This window comes from Aspergillus flavus, chromosome 4 (genome assembly GCF_009017415.1).
Source record: "Aspergillus flavus chromosome 4, complete sequence".
NCBI classification, from domain to species: Eukaryota; Fungi; Ascomycota; class Eurotiomycetes; order Eurotiales; family Aspergillaceae; genus Aspergillus; species Aspergillus flavus.
In genome coordinates, this window is record NC_092405.1 from 2,402,278 (window position 1) to 2,421,199 (window position 18,922).

Genomic DNA, 18,922 nt, shown 5'->3' on the forward strand with positions numbered 1-18,922 from the left:
ATTCAGATTGGGCAGACACCATTGTTGAAGTGCGTTTGAGTAGGCGAAAGTGGAACAGACACCACACAGTCATTGCAGTACACAGTAGTAGTCCCAGAAATCCATTGAATCAGTCAGTCCCATTCCTGATTTGATGCAGTCCGGGAGGAAAGAATTCAGACAATGATAATCGATACCGAAGAGGAACACGAGAATGAATATATATTTCCAAAAACAAGAACATCACAATCAAAGGAAATAAACCGGTATTCTGGGTGTTCTTCTCATCGTATTTATGGATCCCCAAGAGGAATGGAATATACCTGGACATACAGGGTGTGTATCGATCAAATAACGTTAATTACCTACCTTACCTGAACAATTCCCATCAAATCGAGGAGGTCCCCACTTTTGCTGCCAAACCGCCCAATGGAACCATGGGAAGGGACTCTTTTCCCTCCGCCAAATCCTCACCTCATCTCCTACCTTAACAACTTTACTGTTCCTACTACTGTCTGGACACCCTCCACGGACACTAAACCGTGACGACTTCTCCTCCTCCCTCCCCTCCGCCGCCGTCACCTCTCTTCCTTTTCGACCCTGGCCGACGTGCTTTGTTTCTATTGTTCTTTTTTATTATTCTTATTCTCAATCCCCAGTTTGTGGTTCGGGATTCCACCCCATCTTCCTTTTCTCCTTCTCCCCCTCATTTCGACCACTTTCTTCCAAGCTTCTTTATTTACCTCATTTTCTCCCTTTCTTATTGTGGTCCCGTGACCCCATCTCTTTTCTTACGATCTTTTACTCTTGTTTCCTGACATTTCCCCCGCTTCTTCTCTTCCACCCCGACAAGGTCGTTCTCTGTTCGCGCAGGCGGTGTGTGTGTGTGTGTGTGTGTGCTGTGGCTTCGTGCCTACTTTCCGTCTATCTTTCTACGGCTTTGCGTCGTGCGAAGTTCCACGGCGTGAGCTTCATTCGACTTTGACCACCACACCGAATGGCTTCTGTCAACTCCCTGCCGGCTGCCAATAATGCATCCGGCAATACCGTCAATGCGTCTTCACAGAACTCGGGTTCTAGGCCCTCATTAAGATCCAGCGCTAACTCCAAGGCGGATGGAGGTCGCCGTCAGGCAGGCAGCCCGCTTGATGGAGGTCAGAGGTATGTTGTGCTGTCTATTTGCATTGCTCGATTATTTCGTGGCCAATCCGACCCATCTGTCTTTTGGTTTCTGTTGCTCTTTTTTCACCGCTTATCACCTTGCGAGAGCGCCGTCGAGCGTCTCATTACCCACCTTGTTTTCTCCCAACTCGCACACTTACCACTGAACAAATGACTTTCGCTTCGGTGTTCCATTCTTTTGTCTTGTTTGTTTAAATCTGTGTTGTCGATGGCCATGCTTGTCCGTCACTGCACGGGGACCAAAACATTTGAATTTAGTTGCCCGGTTCTGCAGCTTCGCCTTGCAATGCATTGACTAACGATTCCTCTCCATCCTATACAGGCGCAGCAATTCCCAGAAGGCTTGGACCCAAGGCATGAACCCGATCACTCAGAGGTCTTCATATTCGCAACAGAACGGAAATATGGCTCAGAAACAGAATGCGGCCCCTAAGCCAACATCAAAAGAGTCGAACACACCTGATAATCATGCCCATGACCGTCTTGTTTTCTTGGTTACTAGCTTTATTGTAAGCTTGTCCACCCTTGACCCCACACGGGACGGTACACTTATACTTCTTAGGGCTTGGCCGCTACCATTACCACGAAGAACGGTGAGAAGTACACTGGAATATTCTCTTCGTCCTCCCTTGAACCTAGCGAATCATCCTTTGTCTTGAAGATGGTGCAGCGCCCAACAAAGCAAGAGCAAAACCGGGCGAATGGCGTAAGCGATGCTACAAGTCCGTTTCTAGGATCCGCACCGGATCACAGTATGTCGTTCGATGTGAAGGATGTGGTGGAAATATCCGTTCCCAACGTCTCCACATCCGATGTTACAGCGAAAGGAGCCAATGGTAAAGCTTGTCCATATTTAGTTTCTGCACCACATAATCTTTCGTCGCTAACGCTTTTTAGGTGCCTCTACTGGCTTCCGAACTGATGTCGATATTTCTGGTAACCTGGCGATGCGCGAGCGAACCTTGAAGCGCTGGGAGCCATCGGCAGAGACTGAGGTGGATTTGTCTCTGGAAGCTACGAACACGTCAGCCGGCTGGGATCAGTTCGAGGCCAATGCACGTTTGTTTGGAGCCACTAGTAGTTATGACGAGAATCTCTACACTACCCGGATTGACCGTTCCGACCCGACTTACAAGCAGAAGGAAGCGGAAGCCGCTCGTATTGCACGTGAAATTGAGACCACCGACGTTGACAATGCGCATATGAGGGAAGAACGAGGATTAACAGTGCCAGGAGATGGTGGTGACGAGGAAGACAAATACAGTGGTGTCCGACGTGACGAGAGAAACTTCCCACCCCTTGTCTCTGGGCAGCCAAACAAGTACACACCGCCAGCTCGTCGACAGGTCGCCGCTCAAGCTGCTGCAGCCCCAAGTTCCTCCGCTAGCGCTGTGAAACAGGTGCCCAAGGATACAACGCCTTCTACGGCGGCACCACCTAAAGATAGTACCGCATCGCAACCTGCCCCTTCAGCTACAGCTGCCAGCGCCGCTCCTGACGCGGACAAGTCTGCCTCGGCGAAGCCTCCATCAGCTACCAGCGCTGCACCGAAGCGGACTGGCACGGAGAATGCTACCGCCAACGTGGAAGCGGAAGTGCTAGATCACTTCCGTCAATTCGCCAACAGCGAGAAACAGAAAATGCAGGAACGCCGCCGTAACCAGGCGTCCTATGATCGTACGATCAAACTCAATGAACTGATGAAATTCTCGAAGAACTTCAAGCTTGCTACGCCAGTCCCCAAGGATCTGGTGCCTATCCTCGCCAAGGACCCTCATAAGCAGGAAGAAATCATCCAGAGAGCTCAGCAGCAAGCTGAGGAGAAAACATCAACCAAGACCTCTCCAACGCCTGAGCAGAAACAAACGCCCCGTGCCCCTGTCTCGGCTCGCCATGACAGCGGGACAGCGCCATCGGCGACACCATCCGATCGCCCGGCCTATCCTCGTGGTCGCCAGGTGTATCCTCCTACCGGTCCGCACGCAGGTGCTGGTGCGAGACCCCAGCACCAGACAATGAACCCGGCTCGTCAAACCACGGGGATGCTCGGGCATCGCCTGGCCGACAACCTTCAGCAGCGGAAAGGTGTAGCGATGGGCGCTGTTCCGGCGCCTTTGCCCATTAAAGACGTTCGCTTACCCCCAACGGGCCCCGCTGGTGACCAGTCCGGCGTAACCAGCCCAAGCAAGGCGCAAACACCAACATCTTCGGCATCCACAAAGTTCAATGTGAGAGCCCTAGAGTTCAAGCCCAACCCAGCCGCAAGCACATTCACCCCAGGTGCTTCGTCCAGCTCGTCACCCTTTGTTGGAGGTCGTTCTGTTTCTCGTGCCACTAGCCCCTCTGCATTCTTCGGTGCTAAGAAGCCACGGCCCGTCACCGAGCGCCCGTCTCTCAAGAACCAATTCAACGCTATTAAGAGAATGAAGAAGGAGAGCGCGGAAAACACTGAGAAGGATTATACTTTCAATGGAGGAATTCCGCCAGCATATAAAACTCTCCCCACCTGGGACGTGCCTACTGGCAATGAAGAGAAGACTTACCAGCACATGTTCAAGCCTCCTGTTACTGTTCCAGCCATCTCTCCCCAGAACCGCTCAGCATCTAACCCACAGGCTCCTCATCAACCCCACATGCCCTTCCAATTCCCCCAGACAACACCAGGCATACCTCCTGTATCTGGTCCCCCACATGGGCCTCATCTGCATCCCCAGCACCATGCATCTGGTCCACCTCACTTTGACGACCCTCATCGGATGCAAATGTCAGCCTCAACTTCTCAGGTCTTCCCGTCCCCGAGACTTCAGCATGGGTATCCTTCTCCCATGGCCCCTCATGCCCAGCTAGCATTCGGGCAACCCATGCCACAATTCTACGTCAACCAAGGTGGCCCCCAACCTGGTCATATGAGGCCCTACCCAGGTGCTCCTCAGTTTATGAACCCGCAGGCCAACATGGGTGCTCCCATGATGGTACAGCAACCTTCCAGCGGTCCTTACATGGGGGTCCCTCAGGGTATGGCCCCTTACACGCCTCAGATGCAGATGTATTCCCCGAATCCGGGCCACGCCTACCCGCAGCATGCGCCGCCTCAGCCGCACAGCGGCTTTCCGAGCCCCAGCCGCGGTGCGCCGATGATGATGCATCAAAACTCTCAACAGGGCCAGCCCCCACAGCCAGTAATGTTCATGTCACCGGGGCAGCATGGACAGCCCGTCTATGCAGCTCAGCAGCCAGGCCACAGTATGTTGCAACCAATGAAGCGACCCACTGCTGATTGCTGACCGTTCTTAGTGCCTCCCGTTCGGGGTAACTATCCACAACAGCAGCCACCCTTCCAATCTAGCCCGCATCAGGTGCATCACTATCCGCCTCACCAGCATCGTACCCCAAGCAGCGGCTATAACCAGATACCTCAGATGCCACCCCAGGTACCTGCTCAAGCGCCGCCGGCCGCAGCGTCGGGTCCTCAGCCAGTAGACGCCGCAGATGAGGTGAAATGAATCTACACCATGAATAGTGGGCGAGACGCCATTGCCTCTTTAGTTGAGCAATCTAAGGATATACCCATTACATCTTGTGAATAGGCGTACCCGCTACGCTCGAGTGTGCACCTAGCATTCGTCCAGCGTTGACAACTACACTATCTCGCAATACCCGTGCCCTCAATTTGTTTCTGAAAGACCTCTACCTTGGATTTCTGCTCTCACGCTACCCTTTTTGCACCCAGAGCGTGCAATACTTCTGGTGAGCAGGTACTGTCATTTGTACTGGTAAGTATTCTCGGTATCCTTTGGGTATACGTCACATTGTGTAGATCTTATGCTGATGGGTCAAGGCGATTACGTGTCGTGTATCAGCTACTTTCAGCGGGCAAGGTATATGATAGGCCTGAGGATGTATATGCTGAAATATGAGACGATCCACCTGTCGACGTTTGCAGGTCTTCATGGACTTGCGACAGTGTCTACCTCGCCACCACCTATACTATACGCATCTAGGGATAATCCCCGGAACATCCACGGGGTGACCTCGGCCAATATTACATCCCATGCTCGTGCGAAACACACCGCTGGAATCGATATATGCCAACCATGTTTGGAAAATTTTTTACTTGTCTTAGTTATCTTGTTTTGCTTTGTTTTTTGTTTCCATTTCCTACATGTTCTTCTTATTTTACATGACTCGTAGCGAGGGGTTATGCAGGAGGCTCAAGATGTACAGGGAGATGTGCCAGCCGATGACTGTGTTTGTTTCTCATAGCTTAAGCGCCAGCGGGTGCCAACATGGCACTCTGCATGCTCTGTTGTTGTGTTTGACTTGTTGCAGGCAAAGTGCTGACATAGCACGAGAGGTAGAGGCTATGCATGGATGAATGATACTCAGTGATGCTAAAGAATAGTTGGGAATGATACTCCACGAAACGATGAACTACTCAATGTAGAAGCGTGTTTCCGTATGTGTAGCTGTTGGTGCCGACGAATAACAAATGATAGAAGTCTGTTGCATCAGGTTAGCAACGAACCCTTAGAAACAAGTGTAGTGAAATCGGGCACGGATGGTAAATCTCTTCAGGTCTTTTCAGTTTATATTTGGTCATCATCCAACCAAGACAGCGTCGCAACCGCGGTACTTTCGCCTCACCCAGCTCAGAAACAAGGAGCCCATCACACGATCACAGATTCCGCACCGCCATATCGAAGCCAAAGCCATGCCTCATTCTCGATCCAATGCCCCACCGCTTCTCCTCCACTCCCATCAGCAGTTACTCCCACAAAATCAAGCCCAAACACCCACCCCCTCTTGTTTGCCGCAGCCATTAGTTTCTGAATTCCTCATAGAGACAAAGCGGACCAGAAACCCCAAATTGCGGCTTGCGGATTATCCTTTTTGCTGTACACACGTCTTTCCAGGGTATGCAATGCCGTGAGTCTTGCGACTATGACCATTTGCCTTTTACCGAAGCATGTGTCTGCATCATCGATGGATAGCAAAGAGGATGAGAGCAATGATAAGATCTTCTCGAGAATGACGCACGGCTGGCTGCCGATATGGGAGGGATTTTGTTTTCGTCTGATGGTACACCTTGACAGCGGATGAGGAGTCCCTTCGGCTGGTGATTGACGTGCCTTTTGGTTTCGCGGTCTGACCTTTTACCAGTGGATCATCACTCGAGATTTGGTGGACTGTGGAGGGGGAAGGTAGATAGCTAGCTCACTCACTTGTTTTGTAGTGCGGTGGGAATACTTGTTCCAGAATTACTGTAGGTTAGTCAGTGCAGAAATCAGTATTCAGATGGTAAGTCTGCTATTGTAAGTCATTCCTGCAGTTTTTGGGCGTGCGGTAACCTTGACGCGTATAGTAAAATAGAATCGGAGAAAAAGGAGATGGAGCTACAGCTCAGGTGATGAATGACATTGGAGTTGGAGATGGCGCTAAACCGCATTTGGGGTGGGGTACCGTCGGCCGACGCCAAGCCTAAGGCCGTCATTTAGTTATTATTAGTTTCCGTGATTCAATGCCACTGACAATCACCTTGTGAGCAGCGCAGGCTGTTGAATCGGGGCCAAGTGGCTTTTACCAGGACTTCGTCAGCGGTGCAGCCAATTCAGAAGCAATCGAACAGTTTCCGGCATAATCGTCCTTTTCTACAACCCGACTTCCGCCGTGTTATTGTCGTCAAAAGTTAAGAGTAATCTCCGGCCGAGAAACGAACAACTATGGATTTCCTCAAATCCGCCGTCGCATCTGCAATCGCGAAGGGAAGCTCCTTCCCCTATTCGCTCGGCGACAGAGTCGATATTTCTGATTCGATATGGACGCTTCATAATGCTACGAAACGGGTATGAAAGCTAGGAGACTATTATCGGTGCACTGGATGTGATCGCGGGGCTAATGAGGCGCTATCCCGGTTGGATGCATAGGATGACGGCTCGGCATGCAGTGTTTTCACATTCGATATTGCTTCTAATAAGTCTCGTCTACCCCTGGCGAAGAACGCGGTGCGCAAGTCACGAACGTTACGACATCCTGGTGTGATTAAAGTTTTGGATACTATCGAGGTACTTGATCATTTGGTGGCTTGAGTTGCTGCGTGGTGTATTGGGTCACGCAGCCGTGGATGTGCAACTTACTTACGCTGCATAGACAGAAGCCAGTCTTTATATTATCACGGAGCGAGTCGTCCCCCTGTCGTGGCATGTGAAGCGGAGGAGTTTGAGTGAGGAGACCTCTAAATGGGGACTGCATACAGTGGCGGTATGTGGCTGAATGTGTGAACGGACTTGGACCTTGCTAACTAGACTTATTTACAGTCCACACTTAAGTTTATAAATGAAGATGCTTCGTCTGTTCACGGAGTCGTGAGGGCCTCGTCGGTATTCGCTAGCGAAAGTGGCGAGTGGAAGCTAGGAGGTTTCGATGTGTTAAGTTCCATGAATGATGAACATGCAGTTATATACGTTAGTCTCCCCTTGACAGAGTCGATCAGACGGAGACGTGGGCTAACGACCAACAGACATATGCCAGCCTTGTACCAGACGCGGCTCGGTATACACCGCCAGAGGTTGTCAAAGGCGGCTGGGATACCATTAAGCGCCACCCTTTAACGGCCGTCGATGCCTATGGGCTTGGAATTTTAATCTATGAGGTCTTCAATGGTGGTTTCATGGGAGGAGATCAGGTGGGCAAAACAACGAATATCCCACCAACCATGCAAGCAAGCTACAAGCGTCTCTGCACGGCGAATCCTAAGTTGCGACTGAGTCCGGGACACTTTGTTGAGCAAGGAAAGAAGCATGGCGGCTTCTTTCAGACACCGTTGATCAGATTGACGGACGACATAGAGAGTCTAGGCCTCAAGAATGATGCTGAGCGGGAAGAATTCATTAAGTAGGTTTCCCCTCACGTCCCTTGTGCTGACAAGTGCATTGTAAAATACTCAAGTACTGATTGTCTTAGTGAGCTTGATGGACTCACCGAGGACTTCCCCGAAGAATTTTTCAAAATGAAGGTACTTCCAGAGCTATTGAAATCTGTTGAATTCGGCGGAGGCGGCCCCAAGGTTCTAGGGGCTATTATCAAGATCGGGTCCAAATTATCCTCAGAGGAATTCAATTCAAGACTGACGCCTGTCATTGTGCGCCTATTTGCCAATCCTGATCGAGCGCTACGGGTTTGTCTGTTGGACAATTTGCCATTAATGATCGACAATCTTCCCCAAAAGATTGTGAACGACAAGATCTTCCCGCAGATGGTTCGTTGTGCTATTGAATCCTCGTTTTCTCCCGTTACTAACAATTGCTTTCATCCAGACATCTGGGTTCACTGACGTTGCACCCGTTGTTCGAGAACAAACCGTCAAGGCCGTACTGGCGGTCATTGACAAATTGAGCGATCGGACTATTAATGGAGACCTATTGAAATTCCTGGCTCGGACTGCAAATGACGAGCAGCCAGGAATACGTACAAATACTACTATTTGCTTAGGAAAGATCGCGAAAAATTTAGGACAAAGCGTAGGTCGCACCACGCCACCGAAACAAACCAATACTAATCGCCAGTATAGTCCCGATCCAAAGTTCTAGTTGCTGCGTTTACAAGATCGCTACGCGATCCGTTTGTACATGCCCGGAATGCGGGCTTGTTGTCGTTGGCTGCCACGATGGAATTCTTTACCGAGGAGGATTGCGCCACCAAAGTTCTCCCCGCCATATGCCCTTCTCTCCTTGACAAGGAAAAGTAAGGAGCTTCTTATCTCACCGCTGGCTCTATGCGTCTAACATGCAAATAGGATGATCCGAGATCAGGCGAACAAGACGCTCGATGTTTATCTCCAACGGATACGTAAATTCGGCAACACCATGCCGGAAACCGTGTTGCCTCCTTCAACCAGCTCAGACGCTTCCAAGGACGATGCTCGTATTGGAACGTCCAATGATAAGTCCTGGGCAGGCTGGGCGATCTCCTCATTTACAAACAAGCTTACCGCGGCGAATGGTGTGATTGAGCCATCTGCGAATAGCGCTAAGCCCGTCGAAGCCGAGCCAGCCCGCTCGGCATCCGTGCCACGTCCGTCGAAACCGTCAACCTCGGCGCAGCTTGATTTGCCAAAAGTGACTCCACGTCCTGCAGCACAGCCCCTAGTCCACCGGTCAATGTCAGAGCAGGTCGTTCCAGTCACCAATGATATCGACGAACCGGATGACGTGTACGAAGCGTGGGGTGCCATGGACGATGAAGACGGGGAAAGGGCAGATGATCCATTCAGCCCTGCCGCAACCACTGTTTCCTCCACCGTATCTGCACCGGCGTCAAAGCCTGCCCCTGTGCCCTACGATGATGGAGGCGAACCGGACTTCGCCGGTTGGCTAGCGGCACAGTCCAAGGCAAAGAAAACTCTACCCAAGGGCTTGAGCAAGACTACTTCCGCGGCGTCCTCGGCTCGGAGTGCCAGTCGCAATAGTACGACTAAGCCTAAGACGGTAGCTCCAGTCAAAAAGATCGAAACCAAACCCAAGGAGGAGGACCTGGACGATTGGGGAGATGCTTGGGATTGAGTTCATTTTTTGTTTTTATTTTGTTTTTTCCTTTCTAGAACTCAAGTTATGGGGTTTTGGTAAAACCGCAACGAGCGTTAGAATTTAGATACCATGCACATATAATTGACTGATGAATTAAGATTAATATTTGCATCGAATCCATGGAATGTTCGATAAGTCAGCCTTATCGATGCGGTCAGGCCAATCGCATGCCGGCCCGCCGGCCCCGTGATCGCAGGTGACCATCCGCCGCCTTACGAGAAGCTTCACTTTATCTTATTGTTGTCTTGTCTGACTGTTCATCTTCCCAGCGCTGATTCATTCTTGTGGAGTGTTTATTGACCTTGGCTATTCTGCTAAAACCCCTCCCCGCCATTCCTTTCGGATAGACTCGTATTTGAAATACCGATTGTCCCACTTGAAGCGCTAGATAATCTTGCTGCCTGCCTTCCCAGCGTCAGCGGCTGTGTCCGGTTTCTAGAAGGCTGCAGGTTATCTAATCGTTTATGCGCGATGGATCACCGTTGACGAGCCTAAAGGTCACTTGAGTTCATTGAAATCAACCCCGATCCCCTGCCATTTTGTTCAGATATCCGTGATGGACCATGAAGAGGAGGCACCTCCGCCGTATTCCGCCGTCGATCCGCTCACTCGAAATGCCATTGCATCGGCCGAAGTAAATCGGGTCATACTCCGTCTCCGAGGGGGGGATGTCTCATTTGGTGATACTGCATCAAGCGATAGCTCCAGCTCCGTTGTGCTCGCCTCCTCTCCGCTTACGCCCGCCAACTTCACCTCCGCCGCCGCTTACTTCGTTGAACGCCCGGTCCCTACCGTTGACAATGAAAGGCCGATCCTCGAGCACCACCTAACCATCTATCCGCGGAGTCAGTCCAAGGATTTCCCTCGTCGCCCTCGTTGCTGGGGTTCACGCACTGAGCACATCATCCAGCAGGACTGGGACATGTTCTTGCGATATCTGTTTCCTCCACATCTCGGCCTCGCCTCCTCTTCCGATCAGTTACCTCGTCAGGTTAGGGCACAGATCCAACGAGATCGCAAAGATCGCCCACAAGAGACAGACGAGCAGCGCCGGAAGCGAATATCGGCCGTTATCACAGAATGGAACCAATACTTCTTCGAACCCCGCGCAACTTGCATCACATTTTCCTACGTCACCGACCCACAAAATGCACCGGCGTCTCCTCTTTGTCCTAGATGCTATCCTGCTGCCACCCGGGTCTCACAGGAGAACCGGACAGCGGTGACGGTGCGGCCTACTCCATCCCTAACTCCGAGACAACCAATGTCGCCTCTGTCCCCTCCACCAAGTAATCGCCACTCTCCTGCACCTTATGCATACCCGAGTCCACAACATCCACAACTGCCTCCTACTCCACATACACCCTACGGTGCTCCTCAGTACTACCATCCTCCACCTCCTCACCATCCTACATATCCTTACTCCCCCCAGCCACATATACCCTATCAGCACAACGCCTCGTGGAACTGGAATGCTGGAGCTTGGCCCCCTCCACAGCAAAACTCGAGTTCTAAGAGTGGACCTCTGGGTTGGATATCCTCGCTAGCTTCCCAGGCCCAGAAGTACGGCGAGCGCATCTCGGAGCACGCTGCGCAGTATGGGGATCAGATCAGTGCACAAGCCTCCCATTATGGCCGACAGGTAGAAGAGCACGCGATGGCGCATGGCCGATGGATAGAGGAACAGGCCAGTCTCCAAGGACGAAAGGTGGAAGATGTCTTCACTGGTCTTGTCAGCCGACCTCGCAACGAATGGCCTGCGACTGATGCTCGCGGCCAAGTCTACTATCCGAACGCGTATAACTATCCTTATACTCCGGCCACCCACGCCGTCGAGCCTACTAAACCTGTTGAGCCCGCTACCACACTACCCGTCCAACGTATCCGTAGATTATCCACTGGTTCGGCATCCTCCGACTCGTCGTTGGAATCGATTGACTCGTTATCCACAACGTCGGAGCTGAGCACCTCCGATCTGGCTACGGTTCGGGCGCAGCTCTTGTCGCTCGAAGACCACCATGACCGTGATTTACACGAAGCAGCGGTAGGGCTGCGACGGCAGCTCACCGTTTTGCAGGAGTCTCGCCGTCGGGACCGGCTTGCCGGACGCAATTGGCGGCAGGGGTGGGGCCAGTACCCACAGCAGCATGGCTACGGACGCGGCTGGGGAGGACGATGGGAATCGCCACAGCAACATGAACGGAGTGCGGCTGAGAAACGAGCCCTGAAAGAGGAGACACGGGCCACGCGGAAGGCCTTCCGGGACGTCCTGCGGCGAGCGAGGGAGGAGCACAAGGAGCAGCGACGGCTCAAGCGCAACCGACGCCGTCTGGAACGGTCTCGCCAGATAGAAGCCACTCCGTCAGAGCCAAGTCTCGAGCAACAGGTGCAGAATTTGGACCTCGACCATAACCGGGAGAGTCAGTCGACCGTCCAATCTTTCACATCCATCCCATCCCCGGCACGGTCCGTTGCCGAGATTAGCGTGATCAGCTCGATCAGTACCCCTAGCACTGTATCTTCACATCACCTTCTGGAAGATGAGCCTCAAAATGGAGGTAAAGAAAACCAAAAGGAGGCTGAGAAAGCCAAGCAAAGCCCAAAGGAGATAGAAAAGATCAAGCGCAAGGAAGTCCCAAGACTAGAAGAGAAAGGCAAAAAGTCTGGTTGAACAGCGAGCTTTGAACATTTGAGTTATTGAGCAATTGCATGGAATCCGTGATTGGTTATTTTGGGGGATATGGTACATGAGAACCGGTGTTCAGGTGGAGCAACTGCATTTCTTGTATGTGTTTATGGGTAATAAGTGCCAATTGCATGTCGAGTCTTTCATCTTTGTGGTCTACGTGTTTTTGAGGTTTTTGTTTAGCTGTAGTTAGCATGATACTGGCGCTGAATGAGACATGGAACTGCATCACACCACTCTGCCACTGCAAGCAGTGTACATATACATCTTTCATTTCCACGCATGCAAGTAGAAGAACTACCAGACAATCAACATCCAGCAGAAAAACCCGGTCTATACCACCCTAGCATGAATAATAATAGCACGGGAGAAGGAAGGAGAAAGAAAGAAGAGAAAGAGAAGAAAGATCCCCCTCTAAGCCTGAGTCTGCGACTCATTCTTCTCCACCAAATCGCCCACACCCAATCCACGTCCAACCCGCACCTTCACCATCTTCTCCTTCTCCTTCTCCGTCCCCAATTCACCCACCTCCTCGCCCTCATCGGCATCTTTGCCTTCTTTCTCCGCCCGTAGACGATCCTTCCGCTCGATCTCCGCCCAATCCATCCACATATCCGTCAGATCCATGCGCATCGCATACGCATCCTCCCCGTCGGCATAGTACTTGCTCTCGACAGTCTCGACCTTGAATCCGAGGGTATCGCGGTATAACCGCAGTGCAGCGGTGTTGCTCATACGCACATGAAGCGAGACGTACTGGGCGCGGTGTGATTCGGCCATAGCACGTTCTACCAGAAACAAAAAAGGTCAGTCCATATTCCAGCATCCCAATCAAACTACCCCACTAAAACCACCCCCCATACCACAAACCCCGAGAACCCAAAGAAAAGGAAAGAAAAGAATGCAAGGGAAAGGGAAAGGGAAAACATACGAGACATCCTCATCAACCTCTCGGCAATACCCAACCGTCTATGCGTCCTCATCACACTCAACGAAGTAATATGTCCATGTGCGACCCCGTCCGTCGGCTCCTCTTCCATCTTGGCCAACACGTACCCCACCACCTTCGGATACTGCTCGCTGGCGGTTGCGGCCCCGCCGGGAGCTGTGTGTTTGGAGTATCCATTCTTGGGGCGGACGACGGCGACGAAGCTCAGTTGCGGCCAGGTGAGCGCATGGTAGAGGTAGTATTTTAGGAAGTAGTTTTCGGGGAGGTTGGTGATGTTGCAGGTTTGGATTGAGGGGAGGAGGTCGATGTAGCTTGGGTAGCTGGAGAGGGGGACTATGTCGACCATTTTTTCTGTGTTTTTGGCTTTTTGGGGAGCCCGTTGAGGTAGAGGAGGTTAATTGAGGTGGTGGGGTTGAGGGGAGTTCGTCGGTTTGAGAGGGGATTGAGTATATGTTTTTGATGTTGGTATGATTAATTTGTCTCCGCGGGCGGTGGAGGTGATGCGGATCAGGTGCTGCGCTAACCCGGTTGGGGTGTGCCCTATCTTCGGTATCATTCCTTTGGCAACCGAGTATATGAGGTTGTCCTCTGGTTCTTGTGGTAAAGTGAAATACTAGGTGGTGTTGATTGTCAAAGTAGAGAGGTATTGGATTGAAAGTTTTTATATTCTTCTTTCCTATATGCGCTACTGCAGGTCGTTTCTCGTTAAATATGTAGTAAACAGGGCTGTCGTATCTCGTAACTCCCAGTCAAATCTTCTATACAACTAAATATATATATCAAGCGATTCAAAACAGAGAGACGAGGAATTGGATACCGCCGATCATGAGAGCGGTGGCCATGACGCTCTGCGGCGTCAGGCTCATGCCGGCGCTGGCCACGCCGCAGCACTTTCCGTTGTACGTCACATTGTTCATCTGCGCCGCAACCTCAAAGACCGTGCCGTTGACAGGGCCGTAGTTGTAGTAGTCGACCAGAAGGAAGTTCGGGGGGCGATTCCAGATTTCTAGGAGCTATGAGACCTTTGCCGATCGACACGAGGGAAGAGAAAACTTACTGGTACAATTGCTCGCCATCAGGCCGAGACTGCCGTATCCGGTCACGTTGTTCGTCTCATTCAAGAGAGCCGTGTTCGGGATGAGCAGGTCGAGATTCAGCACGTCCATCTGGATGTTGAGGTTGTGGTTCGCCATATACAGCCGGTTCTTGGCGTCATTCGCCGCAAGATCCGGGGGACGCTGGACGTCGCAGGGAAAGTCTCGGTCCGTGGGCGAGAACGGCGTCTCCCACAGCTGGGAAAATTCATCCATGAGCCATGGGTACGCCGTCTGATTGGCCTGGTAGTCTAGGAACATGACCGCACGCTTGCCGGAGAAGATCATGTTAGACAGCGTCGGCCAGTCGTCCAAGGCCATGGGAATCTTGGCGGGGGTATACACCAAGTCCATCAGACCGGAGTTCTGGACGGGCGCGGTGAAATTGCCCGGATCGACGTAGTCCGAGTTGCCCATCAAAATGGTGACCACATCGTACGGATGGGCTTTCATCCACTTGGTCACTCTGGTCAGATATGCCTCGAGGGTCCCCACGTTGAGCAGCTCGCAGCTGCTGTGGCACAGGTACATGGTGTTATTGACCAGATGAGTCTGGAATTGTACTATTCAAGTCTCAGTTGCTTGTTTCACGGCGTCTCTCTCTATCGATCCACTTACACATCCGAATCCCATCGTTCAACTGGTCCTCGACTTCCAAAGCCTGATTGGCGGCGACACTGCCCGATTGTACAAAGGGACTGTTGTGGGCAGCCACCACGGTGATGTTGGAATAGTTCCGTGCACAGAATTCGGGGTATCCATTGCAAGGCTGGGTGTTGACGACCGGGGATGACGAGGCGGATGCCGAGGCCGTCATGGTGGCATTGGCGGTGCCGTTGAGGGTCTGGGTGCCGCCCAGTACCGTCACAGAATTGGAGGTGGTGGTATTTGATGCGGTCGTCGCCGTGGCGTCGGAGCCTGTGAGGGTGTGAGAGCCGACGACAGTGCCATGGCCGCTGCCTAGGGTGACGGTGGAGGTGATCGACTGATAGGTGCCGGTCGGAGTTGCGGCATCACTGACTTTACCGGTGATGGTTCCTTCCAGAGTGAACATGCCCTTCCCCGTGCCAGTGGACGTGTCGGTCGAACTCGAGGAGTCATCTGCAGCCCAGGTGGGTAGAATGCCGCCTGCCGCCAACAACGGTAGTAACCGGATCATCACCCGCATGATGCCGGTTGATTCTCTGATCGGGAAGATAAGAATTATGTATGTCGATATGTATGTAGGAAAGGAACCAAAAGAATCAATACAGTACAGAAGGTATGGGTATAAGGAAAAGGAGAGTGTAAAGTCAAAAGGGTGGAATGGATGGAGAAAAAAGAAGGTCGATGCGGAGTTTAGCACCTGAGGCAAGTCCCTTAAAACCGTATCCTGTATTGTTCTGGTATCACTATGTAGTATGGGTATGTTTTGGTAACAGGGACTGCAAGCCACCCGCAACAATAAAAAAGAACTGAGTACCGGTAGGGCGATCGCAGCGGATCAGTGGCTGCAGGAGAAAAGAGGCTCGACTAATAGGAATGGAGCATGTTCCAACTTCCAGGCAGCATTTAATGGTAACGACTCCACTGTGGAGCAGCACGCTGCGATGACGTTGCGGCGGTGCAGGTGGCCCAATTAAACCCAGGGGTTGGCAGAATAAACACAGAGAGTCCAGACAACTCATTCTCTAAATATGGGTGAGGTTATTCTGGTTCAGCTGAAACACGTAATATCCACTGCGCCTCTTTTTTTCTGTTTTATCCGGGTTAGTATTGAATCCTATGTTATTGTCTTTCTTTTTTTCTTAATTGCTTCTATTTTACTTTATTATATGGGATGTTCTTTCTTCGGTATTTCCGTTAGCTCAAAGTCAATTCTCCGTAATGAAATCCTGCAGGTAATCTCGGTCATGAACCGTAACGGATTGAAACATGTTTCGATCAACGGCACTATTAAAGGATCAACCGCTTATCAGGGAAAGGAATGACAGGATTGACTACCGCCGAGAGGACGATCGGTCCCCCTTAAGCCAGCGGATCGGGGAATCTGGACCCTACCGACTCCAGTACAGGTGAAAAGCACTTACGACCGCATTACGCCGCCGCCGATCTTGCGAAGATTTTCCTGGACCTTAAGGTTCAATTGAAGTAATTCCCGTTCGATCGTCGCCTTTTCTCGTATTTCGCTTGTTCTTCTCCTCCTGCCTTCCTGTTTTCCTTCCAGCCCTACCTTTTCCTTGTATAACACACCTTTTCGATATCGTACTCTCTGGATATACCGTCCGAGGTGATTTCTTCTCGTTGTGGATGGTCTCTTGATACTGATATCCCTCACAGTCTACGTCATCGTCGATGCAGTCGCAGTCACTGACCTTCTTTTTCTTCTTCAACCATTGAAATCAAATCCATCAATCGGTCACTCTTCTTCTACCACGTGCCTCGCCCATGGCGAACCTCCCATTCTTCCGCAAAGCTCCTCAACGGCCAGAGTACGGCCGGAGTCGTTCGAAAGTTCTCTGGCACCGTCTACTGCGCTCCTTTCTTTATCTCATCGCATGGATCTTCCTGGTTCTGGTCGTCATTGGCGATGTATCCAACAAACCCGTCCTCCGCCAAACGTGGTTCCTCAAGATCGACCTCTCCAACATCATCCCGCTCTCCGTCCCCAATGCCGTCCTGATTAACAGTATTGCGCGATCCATCGGTCTCCATGATTTCTACACCGTCGGTCTGTGGAATTTCTGTGAGGGATACAATGATAGTGGCATCACCAAATGCTCCAAACCGGAGACTCTCTACTGGTTCAACCCGGTCGAGATCATCATGTCCGAACTGCTCTCCGGAGCTACCAGTATGTTTTCGACCCTCAATACAGACACGAGAGACCAAAACTAACAAAATCCAGTTGCCCTCCCCGGAGATATCACCGACGCTCTCAAGATCGCCCGGATCGCCTCTCATTGGATGTTCGCTCTCTTCATCCTGTCCACCATTCTGACCTTCGTCATGATCTTCCTCTCTCCGCTAGCTACGTCCTCGCGACCCCCGCAGTCCATCGCACCGGACCCCAACGTCAACGCTGCTCACCCGGCCCACCGTCGCCGCACCTTTATCTTCCTCCGCGCCTTTCCGTTCTTCATTCTGACCTTCCTTGCGGCCCTCTTCACCATTGTCGCCTCCGTCGTCGCAACCGTCATGTTCATCATCTTCAAGAACGTGTTCACCTCGGCGGACTATAACCTGAACATTGAGGCGGAACTGGGCACCCGCATGATGGCCTTCATGTGGATTGCGAGCGGCTGCAACCTGCTGTCGTTCATCCTGCAGTTGGGCTCCTGCTGTGCAGCTTGTTGCGGTGGCCGGAAGGCCCGGAAGGCGCTGAAGAACGGCGGTGCGAATGGATTGCCGGTGCGCGAGAAGGAGGGTCCTCATAGTCCTGCGACGACGACAGCTACAGAGTGAGCTTGATTTCCGTCTCTTCCAACATGCCCCGTTCAAATAAGAGCCCGTTGGAAGCGATGATTGGTTTTGAATTGGATATTATTGGTCATCAAGAACATACATATACAGTAAGAGCCATATATAAGCGGGGCATATATCTCTCAATTTTTGTTTTAGAACTGTTACATAGACAGGGGTTTCTATACGGATATTACTTTACCACAGCTTGGCTCAGCATCGGAGGTGCATTTGATTTAGTTAGTTACGATCGTTACGACTTGTCATGATATAATCTACGGGTATTGGACTGTATTCCCGTTCCAAAGATTCAAACTGGTATCGTCTCCGTCTCAGAGTCGTGTGGTCCTAGGTACCTGAGCTCAGTCTTGATACAGGACGCATACCTTATGAACGTATAGTCAAGTTTCATCAGTCTCTGTCCATAGCGTACCAGGGTTACCTAGTAAGGTGCAGATGGGAATACCTCCACTGGTACGCTTGCGTAAGAGAAAACAGCAAACTAGAACTACAAGCTAAGTAATAACTTTAGATCATATACTATACTTAGAGCGGATCGAAATCTTTCTCGTATACAGGTGTTCTGAGTAGGTTCCAGCACAAGCTATTGGTTATTCTGGTCTAAGTGGGGTTGTTGAAGATGTATAGGTTCCTTGCGGTTCAACTTAGGGCACTTTTAATAGAAGTGTTTGTCTAAAGAGATTGTATAAGTATAGGGAAGCTAAAAGTATATACAACTACGTGGTTCCTAGGTCTAGTTGGAGATATTTGGTAGAATACTGGAGTTATGATTGTTTAATGATGATTATACTCCCTCAAGATTCATAACGCTCCAGCTGACTCTTATCATATTCTTATAGATATCATGAGTACATGGCCAGCGCGCCGACATGTCATTGTCTATTACACGGATCGTAGAGAAAACAAGACAATGTTGTAGTTCACCTGTATCGGGAGCAACCCTTAGATTAACCTGTTCAGCTTGCTGAGAAATCCAGTGGGGAACTAG

At 51.2% G+C, this 18,922-nt stretch overlaps 6 protein-coding genes across 6 annotated transcripts; 4 read left to right on the forward strand and 2 right to left on the reverse strand.

The window, feature by feature from the left end:
* Positions 1-976: 976 nt before the first annotated feature.
* F9C07_4034 (putative PAB1 binding protein) lies at positions 977-4,664 on the forward strand (the record flags this gene model as incomplete). Its single annotated transcript, XM_071511163.1, has 5 exons — positions 977-1,140; positions 1,484-1,670; positions 1,724-1,997; positions 2,059-4,404; positions 4,456-4,664. The coding sequence occupies 5 exons, from the start codon at positions 977-979 to the stop codon at positions 4,662-4,664; spliced, it is 3,180 nt and encodes a 1,059-aa protein (XP_071366469.1).
* Positions 4,665-6,723: 2,059 nt separating this feature from the next.
* On the forward strand, positions 6,724-9,719 carry F9C07_4035 (kinase family protein; the record flags this gene model as incomplete). The annotated part of the gene is made up of 9 exons (XM_041292013.2): positions 6,724-7,004; positions 7,086-7,223; positions 7,309-7,419; positions 7,476-7,622; positions 7,679-8,052; positions 8,122-8,416; positions 8,475-8,678; positions 8,729-8,901; positions 8,954-9,719. Exons 1-9 carry the CDS (start codon positions 6,882-6,884, stop codon positions 9,717-9,719), a joined length of 2,331 nt encoding a protein of 776 aa, XP_041146298.1. The 5' UTR covers positions 6,724-6,881.
* A 580-nt stretch (positions 9,720-10,299) lies between these two features.
* F9C07_2232669 (uncharacterized protein) lies at positions 10,300-12,414 on the forward strand (the record flags this gene model as incomplete). Its single annotated transcript, XM_041285919.1, has 1 exon — positions 10,300-12,414. One exon carries the CDS (start codon positions 10,300-10,302, stop codon positions 12,412-12,414), a length of 2,115 nt encoding a protein of 704 aa, XP_041146299.1.
* A 429-nt stretch (positions 12,415-12,843) lies between these two features.
* On the reverse strand, positions 12,844-13,724 carry F9C07_4037 (N-terminal acetyltransferase A complex catalytic subunit ard1; the record flags this gene model as incomplete). The annotated part of the gene is made up of 2 exons (XM_041292024.1): positions 12,844-13,217; positions 13,361-13,724. 2 exons carry the CDS (start codon positions 13,722-13,724, stop codon positions 12,844-12,846), a joined length of 738 nt encoding a protein of 245 aa, XP_041146300.1.
* A 172-nt stretch (positions 13,725-13,896) lies between these two features.
* On the reverse strand, positions 13,897-16,118 carry F9C07_2283550 (PLC-like phosphodiesterase). The gene is made up of 3 exons (XM_041292025.2): positions 15,091-16,118; positions 14,436-15,035; positions 13,897-14,384 (listed from the first exon to the last, which is right to left on the reverse strand). Exons 1-3 carry the CDS (start codon positions 15,638-15,640, stop codon positions 14,167-14,169), a joined length of 1,368 nt encoding a protein of 455 aa, XP_041146301.1. The 5' UTR covers positions 15,641-16,118; the 3' UTR covers positions 13,897-14,166.
* Positions 16,119-16,899: 781 nt separating this feature from the next.
* F9C07_4039 (SUR7/PalI family-domain-containing protein) lies at positions 16,900-17,916 on the forward strand (the record flags this gene model as incomplete). The annotated part of the gene is made up of 2 exons (XM_041292014.1): positions 16,900-17,305; positions 17,360-17,916. 2 exons carry the CDS (start codon positions 16,900-16,902, stop codon positions 17,914-17,916), a joined length of 963 nt encoding a protein of 320 aa, XP_041146302.1.
* Between the last annotated feature and the right edge of the window lie 1,006 nt (positions 17,917-18,922).

Excerpts from the sequence above, each read along its gene's own strand:
- F9C07_2283550 (XM_041292025.2), bottom strand. The coding sequence starts at position 15,640 with ATGCGGGTGATGATCCGGTTACTACCGTTGTTGGCGGCAGGCGGCATT. Across the intron at positions 15,036-15,090 it reads GAACGATGGGATTCGGATGT|TACAATTCCAGACTCATCTG; the intron begins GTAAGTGGATCG and ends AGACTTGAATAG. Across the intron at positions 14,385-14,435 it reads GATGGCGAGCAATTGTACCA|AAATCTGGAATCGCCCCCCG; the intron begins GTAAGTTTTCTC and ends CATAGCTCCTAG.